The sequence below is a fragment of the Budorcas taxicolor genome, chromosome 3 (genome assembly GCF_023091745.1).
Source record: "Budorcas taxicolor isolate Tak-1 chromosome 3, Takin1.1, whole genome shotgun sequence".
Taxonomy (NCBI): domain Eukaryota; kingdom Metazoa; phylum Chordata; class Mammalia; order Artiodactyla; family Bovidae; genus Budorcas; species Budorcas taxicolor.
In genome coordinates this window covers 14,918,259-14,935,156 of record NC_068912.1, presented here as the reverse complement: position 1 = coordinate 14,935,156, position 16,898 = coordinate 14,918,259, and the positions used below count along the sequence as shown (strand labels likewise).

At 41.4% G+C, this 16,898-nt stretch overlaps 1 protein-coding gene across 1 annotated transcript; it reads right to left on the bottom strand.

Moving 5' to 3' along the window:
• Positions 1–2,209: 2,209 nt before the first annotated feature.
• Positions 2,210–16,721, bottom strand: CCT3 (chaperonin containing TCP1 subunit 3). Its single transcript, XM_052636627.1, has 14 exons — positions 16,581–16,721; positions 14,531–14,592; positions 13,799–13,849; positions 13,647–13,709; positions 12,514–12,610; positions 10,214–10,331; positions 8,585–8,771; positions 7,818–7,967; positions 6,772–6,904; positions 6,510–6,591; positions 4,584–4,764; positions 3,562–3,807; positions 3,168–3,299; positions 2,210–2,543 (listed from the first exon to the last, which is right to left on the bottom strand). The coding sequence occupies exons 1-14, from the start codon at positions 16,609–16,611 to the stop codon at positions 2,439–2,441; spliced, it is 1,638 nt and encodes a 545-aa protein (XP_052492587.1). The 5' UTR covers positions 16,612–16,721; the 3' UTR covers positions 2,210–2,438.
• Between the last annotated feature and the right edge of the window lie 177 nt (positions 16,722–16,898).

Below are 16,898 nucleotides of genomic sequence, written 5' to 3'. Positions count from 1 at the left end.
TAAACTATGAGCTTATATATATATATACACACACACACCAGTCACCATGGCCATGTCACACCAAAAACGTCTACAAAGGGACTTCCCTGGTGTGGTCCAGTGGTTAAGAATCTGTGCTTCTGCTGCAGAGGGTATGGACACGATCCCTGGCCAGAGAGGCAAGGACCTGCATGCTGTGTTGCATGTCCAAAAAAGAAAAAGAAAAATGACACAAACATACTCGTGAAACAGAAACAGACTCACAGACACACAGAACAGACTTATGGTTGTCAGGGATGGACAGAAGGATTGGCAGTCTGGGACTAGCAATATGCATACTACTATATGTAGAATGCATAAACAAAGTCCTTCTGTACAGCACAGGGAACCACATTCACTATCCTGATAAAGCAGAATAGGACAGAACATGAAAAAGAATACACACCAATATGTCACTCTGCTGTGCAATAGAATTAACACTGTAAATCACCTACACTTCAAATTTAAAAACCTTGAGAAAAAAATAAGTTGCACCCTCTCAAGTGTCACCTGCAGACTTGACAAGTGAGGATATACAGAAGTGTCTTGGCTGAGTACATGGTGATTTAACAGGATTCAAGGCTCTTCCCACCCCCAAAACACTGCTTTATGAGGGGGCAGGTGCAGAATAGAATTTAGTTGAATCCAGGAATTTGCCAGAGAATCATGACAAAGTCAAGGTGGCAGCAAAAACTGTGCTCATGGAATCACTTTAGAGCCCAGGCAGGCAACATAGTTGCTTGGGTAGACTTTAATGACTTAAATTTAGGCTTTGAAAAGCACAAAGGGGCTCTGAAAGCTCTGATGAAGGACAGAGATTGATCTAACATTCCAGGAGGAATTTCCATAGGTTAGATACTATGTACAATTAATTATCCATGTATTTAACCATTAGAGGTAAAACCAGAATGGACCTAGAAAAGTGTAAAGAACAAATGGGAGGCAATTCCTCCCTCCATTATTTTTAGGTCTTTTAAGCACCATCTCTTCAAGATCTTTGAGAATTAACTCATTATCTTTCTTTAATGTCTGAAAACTCTTGAGGGAACTAACACTTCATGTAGAGGCAGGGATTTCAGCAAAAGGTAGGTAGGCTAATTTCAGAGCCTCTCATAGAAAAGGAAAAGCTGAAAATTTTAGACCGGGTTAAACAGCAAGTTAAATACCAGGTGTGATGAGAGCAGATCTCCACAGGCCCTTTTCCATAGCACACCTCTGTTCAGTCATCATTGCTAGTTGTAAATGCAACTTTAGAGCCAGACCATCTACCCAGTAATTCTAGGCCTGCCACTTATCATTTTTGTGACCCTTGGACAAATTACTTTATGCTTTGGATTCCTAATAAAACAGGGTTATTACCCATCTTACAGGGTCCTTTTAACGACTGGCTAATATATGCAAAGTGACCAAAACATACCCATTCTACAACAAGCACTATGTGCCAGCCATTATCATGCCACCTGGTATTAAACTTAGTAATACTAACTCTTGTGGTCACGGAGGAGATACAATCTGGTGGCATGAGTCACGAGGACAGAAGGAATGGGACAGCGCAGAGGAAGGTCTCCAAAGAAATCAAAGGCTAGCCCCACCTAGCCTCCAGAGTCTCAGGGTCACAAGACTTTTTTTTGTCTGGATAAAAATGAAGCACAAAATGGGACATCTTTTGCTCCTGTTAGCAGGGCAAGTAGAGAGCCTACTGCGACACAAACACACCAGGAAAATCAGCCAGCAAGCCAGAACAGACTGGAATCAGGAAGAACCCTGGGAGACAGCAAAGAAAGAATTCTAGGTAGGACAGCGAAGATTCTGGAAAGCTACAGGATACAGTACAAAAAACACATGCTCTGTGTTCTTCAGGATGAACGCCAGAGCCCTGGCACCTCCTGCGTGTTGCTCTACATACAGCCACACACAAGGAACACCCATAGTTTGGACAGGTTCTTCCTGTTCTTTGGGTGGTGAATGCAAAGTTGTGCTGCTTTAAGCCTTACAGTATCAAGCTTTGAATTCAAGAGCCATCCCAACTGGCATCTACTGACAAGTGTGAAGAATACCCTCTCAAGAAGACTAAGTTACCTAATGACCTCAATCCCCATCTTTCTTTCTCCCCAGTAAAGTTTTTTGCCTTCTCCTTTCTTGCCAGGAGGCAGAGATATGACCCAAGGTTGAAAAACACATAACAACCATCTCAAATGACTTCGATTTAATCATCGGAAGCAAACTAAATGGAAAGCTTACAATAGAGAAGAATTACATGTCAGTGCCTTTTGCAAACTGAGCTGGGTCAGAAAGAGACTGGGGCTGCCCCTCAACCTGATCCCTTCCAAACAAAGATATCCACAGTGTCCCTGGCAGTCTGGCTCAGGGAAGGGGGAGACTCTGCTGGCTCTGTGCGTCGAGGTTGCCTTGCCCACTGCTCACTCCTGGCCAGCATCAGGAGCTCCGCCCTGCCGGCTCTGGTCGTCACCCTTCTTTTTGTGGCCTGAGACGATGTCATCAATCCGCAGCAGCAGAACTGCCGTCTAGAAGAAAAACCACAGCCCCAAAGAGGTCAGCAGACAGGAAGGACACTTGTTTTCTTTTAGACATTATCACCTAGCTCCTCCTACATAATTATCATTTTATCTGAAATCTACCCTTCAATAGTCTTGAATGTAAATGGAGTTCTCCCTAAGCAAGAGATGCTACTTGTGCTAGTTAACTGTTTTTTTCCCTGTTGGCTGTGCCACACAGCTTGTTGGATCTTAGTTCCCTGAGCAGTGGCTGGACTTGGGCTCTGGGCAGTGAGAGAGCAGAGCTCTAACCCCTGGTCTGCCAGGAAATTCCTTACCTTGCTCTTTATTTTTAAGACTTTTTTTTTCATGTGGATCATTTTTTAAAAAGTCTTTTCTGAATTTGTCACAGTATTATTTCTGTTCTATATTTCGGTTTTCTGGCCCCAAGGCATGTGGGATCTTCGCTCCCGAGCTAGATACTAAACCTGCACCCCATGAAGTAGAGAGTAAAGTCTTAATCACTGGCCCACCAGGAAAGTTCCCACTACCTTGCTTTTTAAATGAGCTAAAAATAAGCAGGGGGATGGAATTCCCTGGGAGATCTTTTGAAGAATACTCAAATAGCACAGCACATGATTTTGACTGCCTTACCTCTACTGCTGTCTTATACGTTTGCAGCTTTACAGCCAATGGTTCCCAGATGCCCAGTTCTTTCATGTCCACCAAAGTGCCTGTCTCACCATTTACACCCCAAGTTTCACAATTCTCCTGGGTATGCTTGGCCTGTAGTTAGAACAAGCATAAATAGTTAAAGGAAATATTAGGAACAAGTAAGCTGACAGAGACCATTAGACAAAAACCAAATAATACACTGATTGATAAGGTAGGAAAGAAAATGCCAATGACGGCAAATAAGGCAAAAATTAAGATAGAGATTTTTAAGGGAAGAAGCTACCAGGAGAACCTGGGAGGACAGACATGAACCATCCTCTTAGTCCAAACACAGCTTTTCCTACCTAAGAGAACAGCATGGAAAGGAACTCACCCTAAGGGAGGTAAGTAGACGGATGGTGCTGGCTCCACAGTTCTGGATAAGGGTGCGAGGGATGACCTCTAGGGCTTGAGCAACAGCCCGATATGGCCACTGTTCCACACCAGTCATGGCTTTGGATTTTTCTGTCAAGGCATGAGCCACAGCCATCTCAGAAGCCCCACCCCCTGGCACCAGCTGAGGGTCCAGAAGAACATTGCGGCACACTTGCATGGCATCCTGGAGGTTGCGTTCTACTTCCTTGGGAAAGTAAAGAAACAGTATAAAGCCAAAGCTCGATGACTCAGGAACAAACTGGAAGCACCAAAGGACTTCCTGACTGCCAAGTATGGTAAACCACCAAAGAGGGCAAGACTAAGAAAGGTCCTTCAAACCTTTTGGGAAGGGCAGATCCTATAACTCTGGAAAAAGACATTAACTACAATTCCAAGGCCACAGAGAGGAGGTGTCACTCTGGGATATTAGGCTTTTGTCCGCTGTTTTTGACAGACCTATACCCTGCTCTGTCCTGTCTAGCTGTATACTCTAGGAGGCTGCAGTGTAGTGGAAACTCTACTCTAAACTCTATTAGCTCATGTGCCTTCCATAAGTTATTTAACCTCATTAAGAAAAAAAAAGGTAGTATTTATTAATTTCAACTTAAATAAGAAAACAATGGTTGCTAGGGGATGGGGAAACAATGAGTTTAATGGGTGTAGCACGTCACTTTTTCAAAATAAAAGTTCTAAAGATCTGTTGCATAAGAATGAATACACTTGACACTGCTGAACTAATACACTTAAAAATGGTTAAGACAATAAATGTTACATTAAAAAAATTTTAACCACAATTTAAACACATTTTCAAAGAAAAAAAAAAATTTTTTTTTAAATAAATAAATAAACTAAACACATTTGCAGCTTCAGATGACAACTGAGTAACTATAAATGGCCAACAGGAAAATTTTAGGGCCTCTGGGAAACTCAAGAAATGGAATGACCTACTTCAATTCAGTCACACTTCTAAGGCTGACTCACCGAAAGAATCTCTTTGCTGGCCCCCCGGAGAAGAATTGTGCAGGCCTTGGGGTCTTTGCATTCAGTGATGAATGTAAAGTACTCATCTCCAATTTTCTTGATTTCCAACAGGCCTGCCCCTGTTCCAACATCTTCTTCTCTCAATTCCTCTGGCCGGCTGACTATCCGGGCCCCACAGGCTCTAATGATTAGATGGGGAGGAGGGGGGATAGGGAGAAGACCAGATGATGTCAGATACTTTTACTCATCTTCCTGGTCCCTAGAGTCTGTGGTGGGGGATAAAGGAAGGGCAAAAGTGGATTGCTAGTAACATTTCTACCGAACTTGAGAGGTCTTGGCTGCCTGGTGAAACAGATTTCCAAATACAGAGGTAAAGTTTCCTTAAACTAATATAGTTTTGTAAGTGTACATACCTAAGATAACTACTATAATGAGATACTGTTTAATTCAAAGTATATTCGGTAGACCCTAAAATTTGGACAAATGAGTTCTTATGCACATGTGACATAAATTAATGGTCATTTCTATGTTGAACTTGTCCTATATTGCCTAGTTAGATCTCAAGGCCAATAACAGGACTATACTAAAAACAAAGGTCAATCGAGAAGGAAGGTAAATATATGTCTGACCCCATTTTAATGAATGTAGGGCTGATTTTTTATCGGTCATCCTTTCCCCCCACTCATGGGCATGCAGAGTCAACTATATACACGCATGCATGCCCTGAGCCATTTCAGAGCAAGGGTTTTAAGTATAAAATTGCATTTGGATCTATGGCGTATTATGTGATGTTAGGACAGACTTAACATTAAAAGCTCAACATTCAGAAAACGAAGATCATAGCATCCGGTCCCATCACTTCATGGCAAATAGATGGGGAAACAGTGGAAACAGTGTCAGACTTCATTTTGGGGGGCTCCAAAATCACTGCAAATGGTGAATGCAGCCATGAAATTAAAAGACGCTTACTCCTTGGAAGAAAAGTTATGACCAACCTAGATAGCATATTCAAAAGCAGAGACGTTACTTTGGCGACTAAGGTCCGTCTAGTCAAGGCTATGGTTTCTCCAGTGGTCATGTACGAATGTGAGAGTTGGACTGTGAAGAAGGCTGAGCACCGAAGAATTGATGCTTTTGAACTGTGGTGTTGGAGAAGACTCTTGAGAGTCCCTTGGACTGCAAGGAGCTCCAACCAGTCCATTCTGAAGGAGATCAGCCCTGGGATTTCTTTGGAAGGAATGATGCTAAAGCTGAAACTCCAGTACTTTGGCCACCTCATGTGAAGAGTTGACTCACTGGAAAAGACTCTGACGCTGGGAGGGATTGGGGGCAGGAGGAGAAGGGGACGAGAGAGGATGAGATGGCTGGATGGCATCACCGACTCGTGGACATGAGTTTGAGGAGACTCCGGGAGTTGGTGATGGACAGGGAGGCCTGGTGTGCTGCGATTCATGGGGTCGCAAAGAGCTGGACACGACTGAGCGACTGAACTGAACTGAACATTAAAAAAATAAAAAAGATGGACCTAAGCCTAGATATCCATGCTCAAGTAGTGAATGCAATCTAAGGTTGCATTAACAGTAACTGAGAATCCAATCACGTTAATTATTGGTTCTATCATATTCTGAGCTAGTTAAAACAGACGACTCTGAAATGGACCCCTACACCAAGGTGGTGATCACAGATATCTAAGCATAAGCTGCTCACTTCTGGTTAGGAGCAATAGAGTCTCATGCAGCAGATAACTGTTACTCTAGAGGACCTCTGAACAGGGCAGATGGCTAATCCCAGGTTATTTCCACCTGTAAATGATTTGGCTGATTGTATCCTGTTAAGCTTTATCAGATAATGATGACTACATTATGAAGCTACAAAATAAAAACACATAGGAAGGAGCACAATTTTATTTTTACCTGACCTACTCACCTAGCAATGCGATTATTATCTGTCTTCCGGACTCTTCGGATGGCTGTGATATTTGCTCGCATGAGGTAGTGCTGAGCTAAATCTGTGGAAATAGAGATGTCTAAGTTGGAAGCCAGAAACTCCAGGTTCTGAACTGCTCTTATCTTCCATGTACCCTAACCATCACTGTAAATTATGTTCAGTACATGACAACATGGGATGAAAAAAGCTACCCACCCTCTTCTACCACAACAGCAGGCTGGAAAAATGAATGGAGTCCTACCGGAGATGCCCTTCTCTGTGATGACCACATCAGGCTTCAGCTGGATGATGTCCTCACAGAGCTGCTGAATGTACTCTTCTTCCATTTGGAGGATTCGGGTGAAGTCTTCCTCTCGTGTGATTTCAATGTCAGTCTGTGTGGTGAAGAAAAGTCACCACGAATTAAAAATTCTGAACTGGTGAAGCTCTTTAGCTACTACCACACTCCCTCTGGTATAGAAGGAAATGGCAACATACTCCAGTCTTGCCTGGAGAATCCCATGAACAGAGGAGCCCAACAGGCTACAGTCCAGGGGATTGCAAAAAGCTGGACACGACCGAGCAAGTGACACACACCCGCCCCCCCTCACCCCTGTCTGCCCTCTCACGTATCCCAGAAAGCAAGAGCTGGAATAAACCATGATCCAACACCTCTGTACACCAGTTTAGCTCCAACAATCATCTACATCTAGTTTAACTCCATTTAGTTATTTACTGGAAGGAAAGTCACAGTGCATTAGCGGAGAGTTTGGCTAAGTCTATAGCCACTTAGTTCAACGTTTCCTTTAACTTGTCAGCATGCAGGGTAACTCAGGGTCTTAATTCTCCCAACTAATAATGATTCTTGTTCCCAATCACTGTTTGATAAGCTTCAATTACTTTGTTTTATTCAAGTGTGATGGAGCCTTGTGAGTTTCCTGTCATTTAGAAATTTTTTAGCACTTCAAAGCTCAATTAACTCCTACTCCATGTTCTACTAATGCATTAGAAAAGGTTGCATGATACTCTGGAATTGAAGCCAGAGCTGGGTTCAAACCCTGATTTGGCCAATACAAGGTATGTTCCTGAAGCAATTAACCTAACTTTTCTGAACTACAGATCCCTCATCTGTAAAATGAAAGTCAGTATCACTTGCTCTTAAGGGTTGCCGTAAGAATCAGAGACTACATGTGAATCAGAGACTACGTGTGAAGGTCACACAGTAGGCACGTACTAAGTACTTCTTATCTCCTTGGTATAGCAACAGAGTCTTACATCAACTTTACAGAATAGGGCCAGTGCCCTTACCTGGCTCTCTCCTTTCTTGTATTCCAGAGAAGAATCCAGCAGCACAATGCGAGGGTTCTTGATATAGCGTCGCATTCGTGGATGGGTCACATCCTTGTTGATCATGACTCCACGTAAAACACACGAGTCTTCAATGATGCCCCCAGGTATCTGAGCAAAAGAATTACTTTAATCCACAACCAGGAGACACTTCTCAACTTCCTTTTCAGACATTCATCTTTCCCAAATAACCACCATTTCAGACTTCTAAATTTTCCACAAACCTCAAAAACAACTAGCTGCAAATCACCTTTCTTTCTCTCTGGGAAGCACATCAATCTTAGACCATGACACACAATTTGAAGGTTGGCTGAAACAAGTTCAGTGCTTCACAAAGATTTAAAGGGGCACATATCACTACCTCTTCAAAGAGATTTCCACGAATTTTAGGTATAGGGCTCCCTCTACTGGTCAGAAGTTATTAATGCTACTTTTAAATATTGGAGAAAGCTTTATTAGTGCTGTGGTGTGGGGCCCTTATTTCCTGACCTAGTGTCTGATATGCACACAAACACAGACCAAAAAAAAAAAAGCCTTTCCCTTGCCCCTGTAAACCGTGGGTAGAGAGAGCAGTGAAGCTAACAGAATTATTTCAGATACCTCTTTAGCACCCTCTTTTTCAAGACTTTTGTTTTCCAGATAGTAAATACTCTTCTTCCTGGTTCTAATAATAAAGGGGTGATGCTAGGAAATAATTTGATTCCAAAGTACACACTTGGAGAGTTTACCTTTTCTACCCTTGCGTATTTCTTGATGTCAATCTCTTTCCGGCCATTCTCCTCAAACTGTACAGTTTTGACAGCATCCAGGGCAATGTTGCAAGCCAAAGAAGACCACCGACTGATTACTTTGGTAGTGATGGAGCTGTTGATGATGTTCAGCATCGTATCTCGGTTACTGGTGTCGACAGGGATACTGGAGAAAAGAAAAACGGGTAATATGGTTAGGGGGATCTTGGATATTTAAGAAATCCCTCATCTACATCTTGACAGCTATAACAGAGGGCCACCAGGCAGAAGGCGAAATTTGTTCCTTCATAGGAAACTAAAGTGTTATCAAGAAGTAACCTTGTCCATCTTCTGCTTTTTAGAAAGCTTACAATTGACCCATCCCTGGAAGGTGTCTCAAATCCCTGAAAAATCTGCTCCCTTCTCTGACAACTCTCCACATTTACTTGAGTTTACAGTACAATATTCTCTTTACTTTCTACTCCAACCATATACACTCTATATAACTTTAACAACTTGAGTCAAGACACACTTCATCTTTGAAACTTCATCCCTTAACTAAAAAATCCTGAAAGTTACAGACCTTGGATACCATCTTGTCCAAATTTTCACATACTGCTGAAATCTCTTTTATTAACAGTGTAAGACACATAATAAGCAATCATTAAATAGTTGTTGAATCATGTATTTTAGAGAAAAAAGCAATAGCTCCAAAAGTTATTGCTTGATAAAAAGAAAAATGTTAATGATTCAGCTCCGAATATTCAATAAATCCTTTGTATCTCTACGTTCTTACAAAGCTTACTTCATAAAATTACCTTCAATCAAACACCTCATTCTCTAAGACTGCTAGTTATCAAGCACTTTGGCTCTTAATAGCAGGCAGTACAATACAAAGCTCTCCACACTGCTGGGTACTTGCGTATCCAACAACCCAAGATATGAGTAGATTACAGGTTTTATTTTTTAAACAACTGTTTTAATAAAAAACGTTTTGCATTTTTTATCATCTTCTCATTTAACTGACATTCCCTTAAGTAGAAGTCACACATTTTTATATTCTTTTTATTATACCTTATAGCACTCAGCAAACACAGACCAACAGCAAGTTCTGCGATAACTAGACTGGATTCAAACAGCATTTTCAGTACCATCCTTTTCATTTTAATGAATACAGCTGACTATTATCCTACACAACACTTTGTATTACAGAGAGTACTGACTGGAACAGTTATAATCATACATGATGGTAGGATATTTTAATATCAGGTCCTCAATAATCAGTTATCTAACTCCTTGTTTCTCCTACTACAATCGAAAACTTTGGAGTGAAGCTCTGCTTCACTTACTATACATTCCCCAAGGCAGAGTCTAACATGGAAACCAGCAGACTGCATGTAACCAAAACATGTTTTAAAGAACTGAACCTAGCTCCTTTGGATCCTTGGCTGTTTTCTAAAACCTTTTATTCCCCTTATCCTTCCCTTCATTTTGCTCCCCTCTTTCTCCCTGCAAAATAATACAAACTACTGGTGATGTGCCCGGCCTTCCTTTACCACCTAAGAGCAGATCAGTCTTTCAGGCCTTCCTTGGTTGACACCACCCGCTTCTGGTCCCCACCTCCAATACCTTATTTTCTTAAGGGTGCTGATCATATCATCCAATGCCTTGCGGTAAGCACTGATCACCACTGTTGGGTGCATCTGCTGCTCCAGGAAGTGCTCAGCCACAGACAGCATCTCCCCAGCTGAGAAAAGACATATATACCATAACATCTTAAAAAGTATCTGGATATCAAAGCTTCTAAAATACCTGCTCTTCTTTTCTAAAGCAGGTCTGCCCCAAAGGTATGCCAACACTATTTCAAATTTTGTACTCTACACAAGCCAACTCTGAAATAAAGTATTATCAGATACATTTTAAATGACTAAAGATTGATCCTACGGTTTACTTAATTCTGTGATCTAACCACATATGTTATCAGTTTCTTAAACAGTAAATATTTTCCAAAAGACTCTAAAAAGAAAGAAAAATACATAAAGGAAAATTGATTTGCTTATTATTTCAATACCTAAGATGTAGTCAAACTGCAGGTACTGAAAATAACCACCACCACCCACCCTCCCCGCCACAAAACTTTATACCCAGAGAATACCCATAAAAACTTACGCTTTGGAAGAGGAATTATTGGTAAAATGCTCCTTTCTTTTAAAAACTGTCCTTATTTTTTACTTCTAATTAAAACACACACAAACACAGAGAAATACAAATACACACTGACATACAAAAGTTGGCTTCTAAAACACGATTACTTTGGTCAAAAAAGGGCCTTTTACAAAATGCTTATATTATCAGGTCCACTGACACTAATTCTTAAAATGTACACAAATGTGTCGAAGTTCACATATCTACTCTCTGGCATGTGCTCAGATGTTTGATTTTGATACTTTAGAATTCATAAGTGACTATTAAGTATATTAAAAGATAATCAAATATTTTAAAAGATGCTCTAGTAACTTAGAAAAGACTATGCGCTGTTAAACAGCAGCCAGAACAGTATCATAGAAGTTATCTTCAGAAATGGCAATATTTTGGTGTTTTTTAAATAGCTATATCTAAAATACCTAGACCTATGGATATTTAACCTATTTAGTAACTTCAGGAGATTCAACTAAGATTGCTATTGTTGGTATTCAACTTTTTCAACATCATGGACTATGGTCCATCAGGTTTCAGCGTCAATGGGATTTCCCATGCAAGAATACTAGAGTGGGTTGCCATGTCCTTCTCCAGGGGATCTTCCCAACCCAGGGATCCAAGCCTCCTGCATTGGCAGGCAGATTCTCTAATACTGAGCCAGTAAGATTACCATCAGAGAATTCTCATGTTGCTACAGATATTTTCAAAATGAATGCTATTATAAAAATTTCACAATCAACTTAAAATTTATAAAACTAAGGCAACACGCAAGTTTTCAAAAGGATGTTTTATGATCCCACAGAACACAGAAAAATTAGCCATTAAAACATGTATAGCTAAGACTCAGTCTTAAGATTCTATATTTATGTTTTACTAGTCACTAAAATCTGTAATCTCAAAATCTTATTTACTGCACTTAAATGGTCATTCACAGACATGCAGAGATGAAAAATTTACATCACCCAATGCATACAATTCCCAGGCAAGACTGAACGCTCTGCCTTGTTTCACCTCTCATCTTGTAAACAAGTGTCCTTTATGCGGCATATTTAGTGGCAAGTTTTCCTCAAATCTGTGCATTTTCTTGGTGATTTCACTGTTGAAAGCACTTAAGCGCTAGCTAGTTTTCCCATGTACAAGAAGGCTCTCACATGCCTTGTAAAGACAATGAACTTATTAGATAAGCTTAGCTCAGGTGTGAGTTACAGTGATATTGGGCACGAGTTCAATGCTAATGAGTCAACAACGTACATTAAATAAGGTATCTTTAAAACAAACCATGTTTACTTAAAAACAACATCCAGAGCTTCCCTGGTGGCTCAGAGGGTAAAGCATCTGCCTGCAATGTGGGAGACCTGGGTTCAATCTCTGGGTGGGGAAGATCCCCTGGAGAAGGAAATGGCAACCCACTCCAGTATTCTTGCCTGGAAACCCCATGGACAGAGAAGCCTGGTGAGCTACAGTCCATGGAGTCGCGAACAGTTGGACACGACTGAGCAACTTCACTTTAAAACAAAACATAAAACACGTATTTATGCTTGATAAAATATGTGACCAGAGGCTCAAAGGCATCTAACCCCATACTACCTCCTGGAGTGATGGTTTAGTACTCACTAATTCAGTGTTTGTGGTGACTTTATAGAAAATAATTTACCGTAATGAGAAAAGACTATAATTTAATCTAATGTTTCAATCTAATTTTCCTTATCAACCTTCCATTCTCTTCTTACCAAGAATAATTACCGATGTGGTCCCATCTCCAACCTCTTCATCCTGTGTCCGGCTAATTTCAATCATGGACTTGGCCGCTGGATGCTGTACTTGAATCTGAAAAGAAAAGTACAGGGCTACCCGGGTGGTCCAGTGGTTAAGAATCCGCCCACCCACGCAGGGGACATGGGTTTGATCCCTGGTCCGTGAAGATCCCACATGCTGCAGGGCAACTAAGCCCGTGTGCCACAACCACTGAGCCCGCGTACCCTAGAGCTTGTAGTTGGGAACAAGAGAAGCCACGGCAATGACAAGCCCTCACGCTGCAATGAAGAGTAGCTCCTGCTCACCGCAACTAGAGAAAGCCCATGCGTAGCAATGGAGACCCAGCACAGCCATAAATAATTAGAAAAAGGAAAATGTAGACCTCATTGAATCAACACTACTCAAAGACCTCTTAACCCATTCTGCTTGGTCCTAACTCTTAAAGATTCTTGCTTCCACACTTACTCCCTTTTACTGTTTGATCACAGATTTAAAGATTAAAACTGGCCCCCAAGATATCTAAGTAAACCGCTTTTTCAAGTAGTTTTTTGCAGTGGACGGGGGAAGGAGGAGGAATGCATTAAGACAACTTAAAGTTTCTTGAGAACAGAACAGTATCTTTTAGCTAATTTATTGGGAGCACCGTTGTGGTGGGTGAACTGTGGCCTCTGAAAGAACATGCTGATGCCTCACCCCCTGGAAACTGTGACTGGAACCATATTTGGAAATACAGTCTTTGAAGATGAAATCAAGTTAAGATGAGGTTACAGGACAAATCAGGGTAGGCTCTAAATCCAACCACTGGGATGGTGGAGACACACAGGAGCATGCCATGTGACAGAAGGAGAGTTTATAAGCCAAGGAACGTGGTCAAGATTCTGAAGCTAGAAGAGGAAGGGTTCTTCCCTAGAGCCTTCAGGGGGAGTGTCTCACTTCTGACACATTGAGTCTGGACCCCCAGCCTCCAGTTCATGAGAAAAAATTTCTGCTGTTTCAAGTCACACAGTCTGTGGTAACTTGCAAGCAGCCCAAAGAAACTAACCATTATTTACATTATCTCTCTATGTGTCTTTTGTGAAACGTTAGAAAACAAAATGAAAAGTCGTACCTCTCGAAGAATGGCATTGCCATCATTGGTCATCACAATACCTCCCATGGGGTCCAAAAGCATCTAGGACCAAAGCCAAAGTTATATTTAAGTGCCCCAGAAAACAGAAAGGAAAAATGTGTAGCTGAAGTTTCAGCATGAGATAAGCCTACCTTCATCATAGACTTCGGTCCCAAACACGTTCGGATGATATCTGCGATAGTCTATTGGAAAGAAAATACAAAACGTGTTAAGCACAAACCAGAGGCTGGTGATTGTGTGTTTCAGGGGAAGGGGCATGGGCAACCCACAGAGCCAGTGTTTTAACAAGGACACTTCTGAAGTAGTAGGGTTGGCAACTAACTTTCAATATAGGGTGTCATATGGCTAGATTCTGTTCTTTGTCTTTCCCCCTTTGGGAATGTTTTCTGGATGTGCAAAGGAATAACTTTTCACAAGGAAAAAAAGGGACACAGCTCTCACAGCTTCAGTTTCCCAGCAGCTCACAGGTAACTGACAGTCCACATATCTGTACTTCCTTCCATGATAGTGGCTTCCACCCCATGCTAAATTATATCCAGGGCTGTTTTACTCTTTCATTCAAAAGGTATTTACTGAATATACCTATCCAGGATCTACAGTGAGTACTAGGAATACAAAAGGGAATTAATATAGTTCTTGTATCCAAGTAACTCAGTCTAGTATGGGAGACAGACACAAACACACAATATAATATGCACAGTATGAGAAGGCATTAGACACATCTCAGAGAGGGAAGGCTTCTTCCTCCTTACCACCAAAAGGGAAATGTCTTGAAGGAAAGGAAATCAAATTTTCTTCTATTAGATCACAAACAAACACACAAACACAAATACAGGCAAACTATTATAAACAACGCATGCTACCTTGGCAGCATTGATGTTTCCAGATTGAACTTTTCTTCCAGATTCACGCTTTGTGTTCTGGCCTAAAATAGATAAAAACAAAAGGCATGGGAGGGAGATTCAAAAGGGAGGGGATATATGTATACCTATGGTTGATTCATGTTGAGGTTCAACAGAAAACAACAAAATTCTGTAAAGCAATTATCCTTAAAAAAAAAAAAAAAGGCGACAGACCAGTATTGCTCCACTGTATATAAGCTACTCCTAATCTTTGAAAATAAACACACACCCAGGTTTCATGGATGTATACACTGATTAAAGCTTATCGACTTGTACTCTTTAAATCAATTATACCTCAACAAACTATTAAAAAATAAGCACACGTACTTATGGCTACTTACTTATTTACTTCAATTCCTGGTATAATAAGAAACAATCCACAAAGCTTCAACTGCGGAATCTTGGTCATCACTTTCCCTCTAATCAAACAATCGTGTATTTACACTCATGTATTGGATTCTCAAAGGGCTGGTGTCCCTAAAAAAGCACGAATCTCTCCTTTATATAACAAGGGAGAGTTTGGGAGTTTACATTCTCATACTAGGATATGGTGAACCATACCCACAGTCCCAGCATAAATGATTGACAGTGACCCCCAGTGTGCTGTGGAATGAGAACACACACTCAAAAGTATTGGGGTTTGCAAGATATGGTCACTTCATGCTTGGATATAATCAGAATGCCGCAGGTACCCACTTACCATCAGTAACAGTGTACTATATACTTTAACAGGGAGCAGAATCGGTTACAGCCGCTAATGCCAAGGATTAACACGGACTTCAGAAAGGTTGCACAATGCACCACTAACTCACCCTAGGGCCCTTTCAATGAGAGAAAAGCCAATGGCCCTAACTGAACCAATGTATTGTTTTTCTCACTCCTTTCTCCAAATTATATTTTCCCTACAATTTGTTGTAAAATTTTCGATCTGGTCCCATCAAATCTAAACACAACTCTCTGGATTTAGATCCCTATTTCAAGCAGTGTTAACTAAAATCCTGCATGGATCTTTCTGATGCATTCATCAGAAAAAATAGGTTTTTTTTTTTTTTTTCCTGGGTTAAGCGAATGCTTGTCTTAAAATAGTTATTTTCCAGGTGTAGAGAAAATAGATAAAATCTCGGAATAGCATTCTTTACACAGAAGATGAGATGGTGAGAAAGGCAAAATGGCTAGTCAAGCATGTCAAATGATCATGCAGAAGAGGTACAGAAGTTACACAGGATAGAAACATACCAGGGGAAGACAAGTGAAATGGGACTTGAAATCTGGGATGTTCCCGAAGGTAAAAAGAACCAATTAAGAAATCGGGAAAACTCAGTTCTTAAGTGGGAAAGATTACAACGGAGGAGACATTTGCAGGGATAATTACATCTAATATAATATGATCAGTGAGAGAAGCAGGGTTACATCAGGAACAGGGGTTGACAAAAGGAAATTCAAAACAGTTATCAAAAAAAAAAAAAAAAAAAAGTGGCCAAGGAAACTCGCTGTTTGCCAGACCCTCTTTCAAACAATTGTACCTACTTATCTCATTTAAGCCTCACAATTCTACGAGGAAATACTGTTAACCCTAATAATAAAGATAGAACTATTTCGATCTTTATTTGGCCGGAGCCACACCACTATTAAAGGATAGACCAAGGTTATAAAGCTAGGTCAAATTAAAAAACATTTATTCATTCAGCTACACAGAAAACCGCTCAAGGAAAAACGTGCAGGGGCAAGGGTTGGGAGTGAAGAACGGAACGCAGAGTGGGAAGCATCTCTCCGAGGTCACTTGCCTGGAAAGACAAACCCTCGCGTTCGACGAGGATAAGGTCAATTTGCGTCTGCGAAGACAGGGGAATGGGTTAAGAAAAGGGGGAGACGGGAGAAGGGGCTTTCAAAATGAACGACTGGAAAGCTCCGTGGCCGAACCAGGGTGCGACTGGGCTGGGGCAAGGCTGTAAAGTGCGGAAAGGGGGGCTGCGGCGAGGGGAGTCCCTTCCCATCCTTCCCCACAACTCACTAAGCACGAGCACCGGACGATGACCCATCATGGCGGCGCGATGGAGAGCCGGGTACCCAGAGCTGGGGGAACCGGCAGAACCTTCTGGAGAGAGAGAACCAGAGAGAAGCCCAGAAAACGCTGCCTCCTCTGGGCTCACACCTAAACACGCTACTCTCTGAGTCACCACCAATCACTGCATGCATCTCACTGACCGGCACGAAAACACACCAATTGACATTCTTAGCCCCACCCCCTGCGTAAGAACGCAGGGCAAGTTAGATAGAGAAAGCACGATGATAGAAATGCGAGGGCACAGGCGCTTGCGCAATAGGGTGG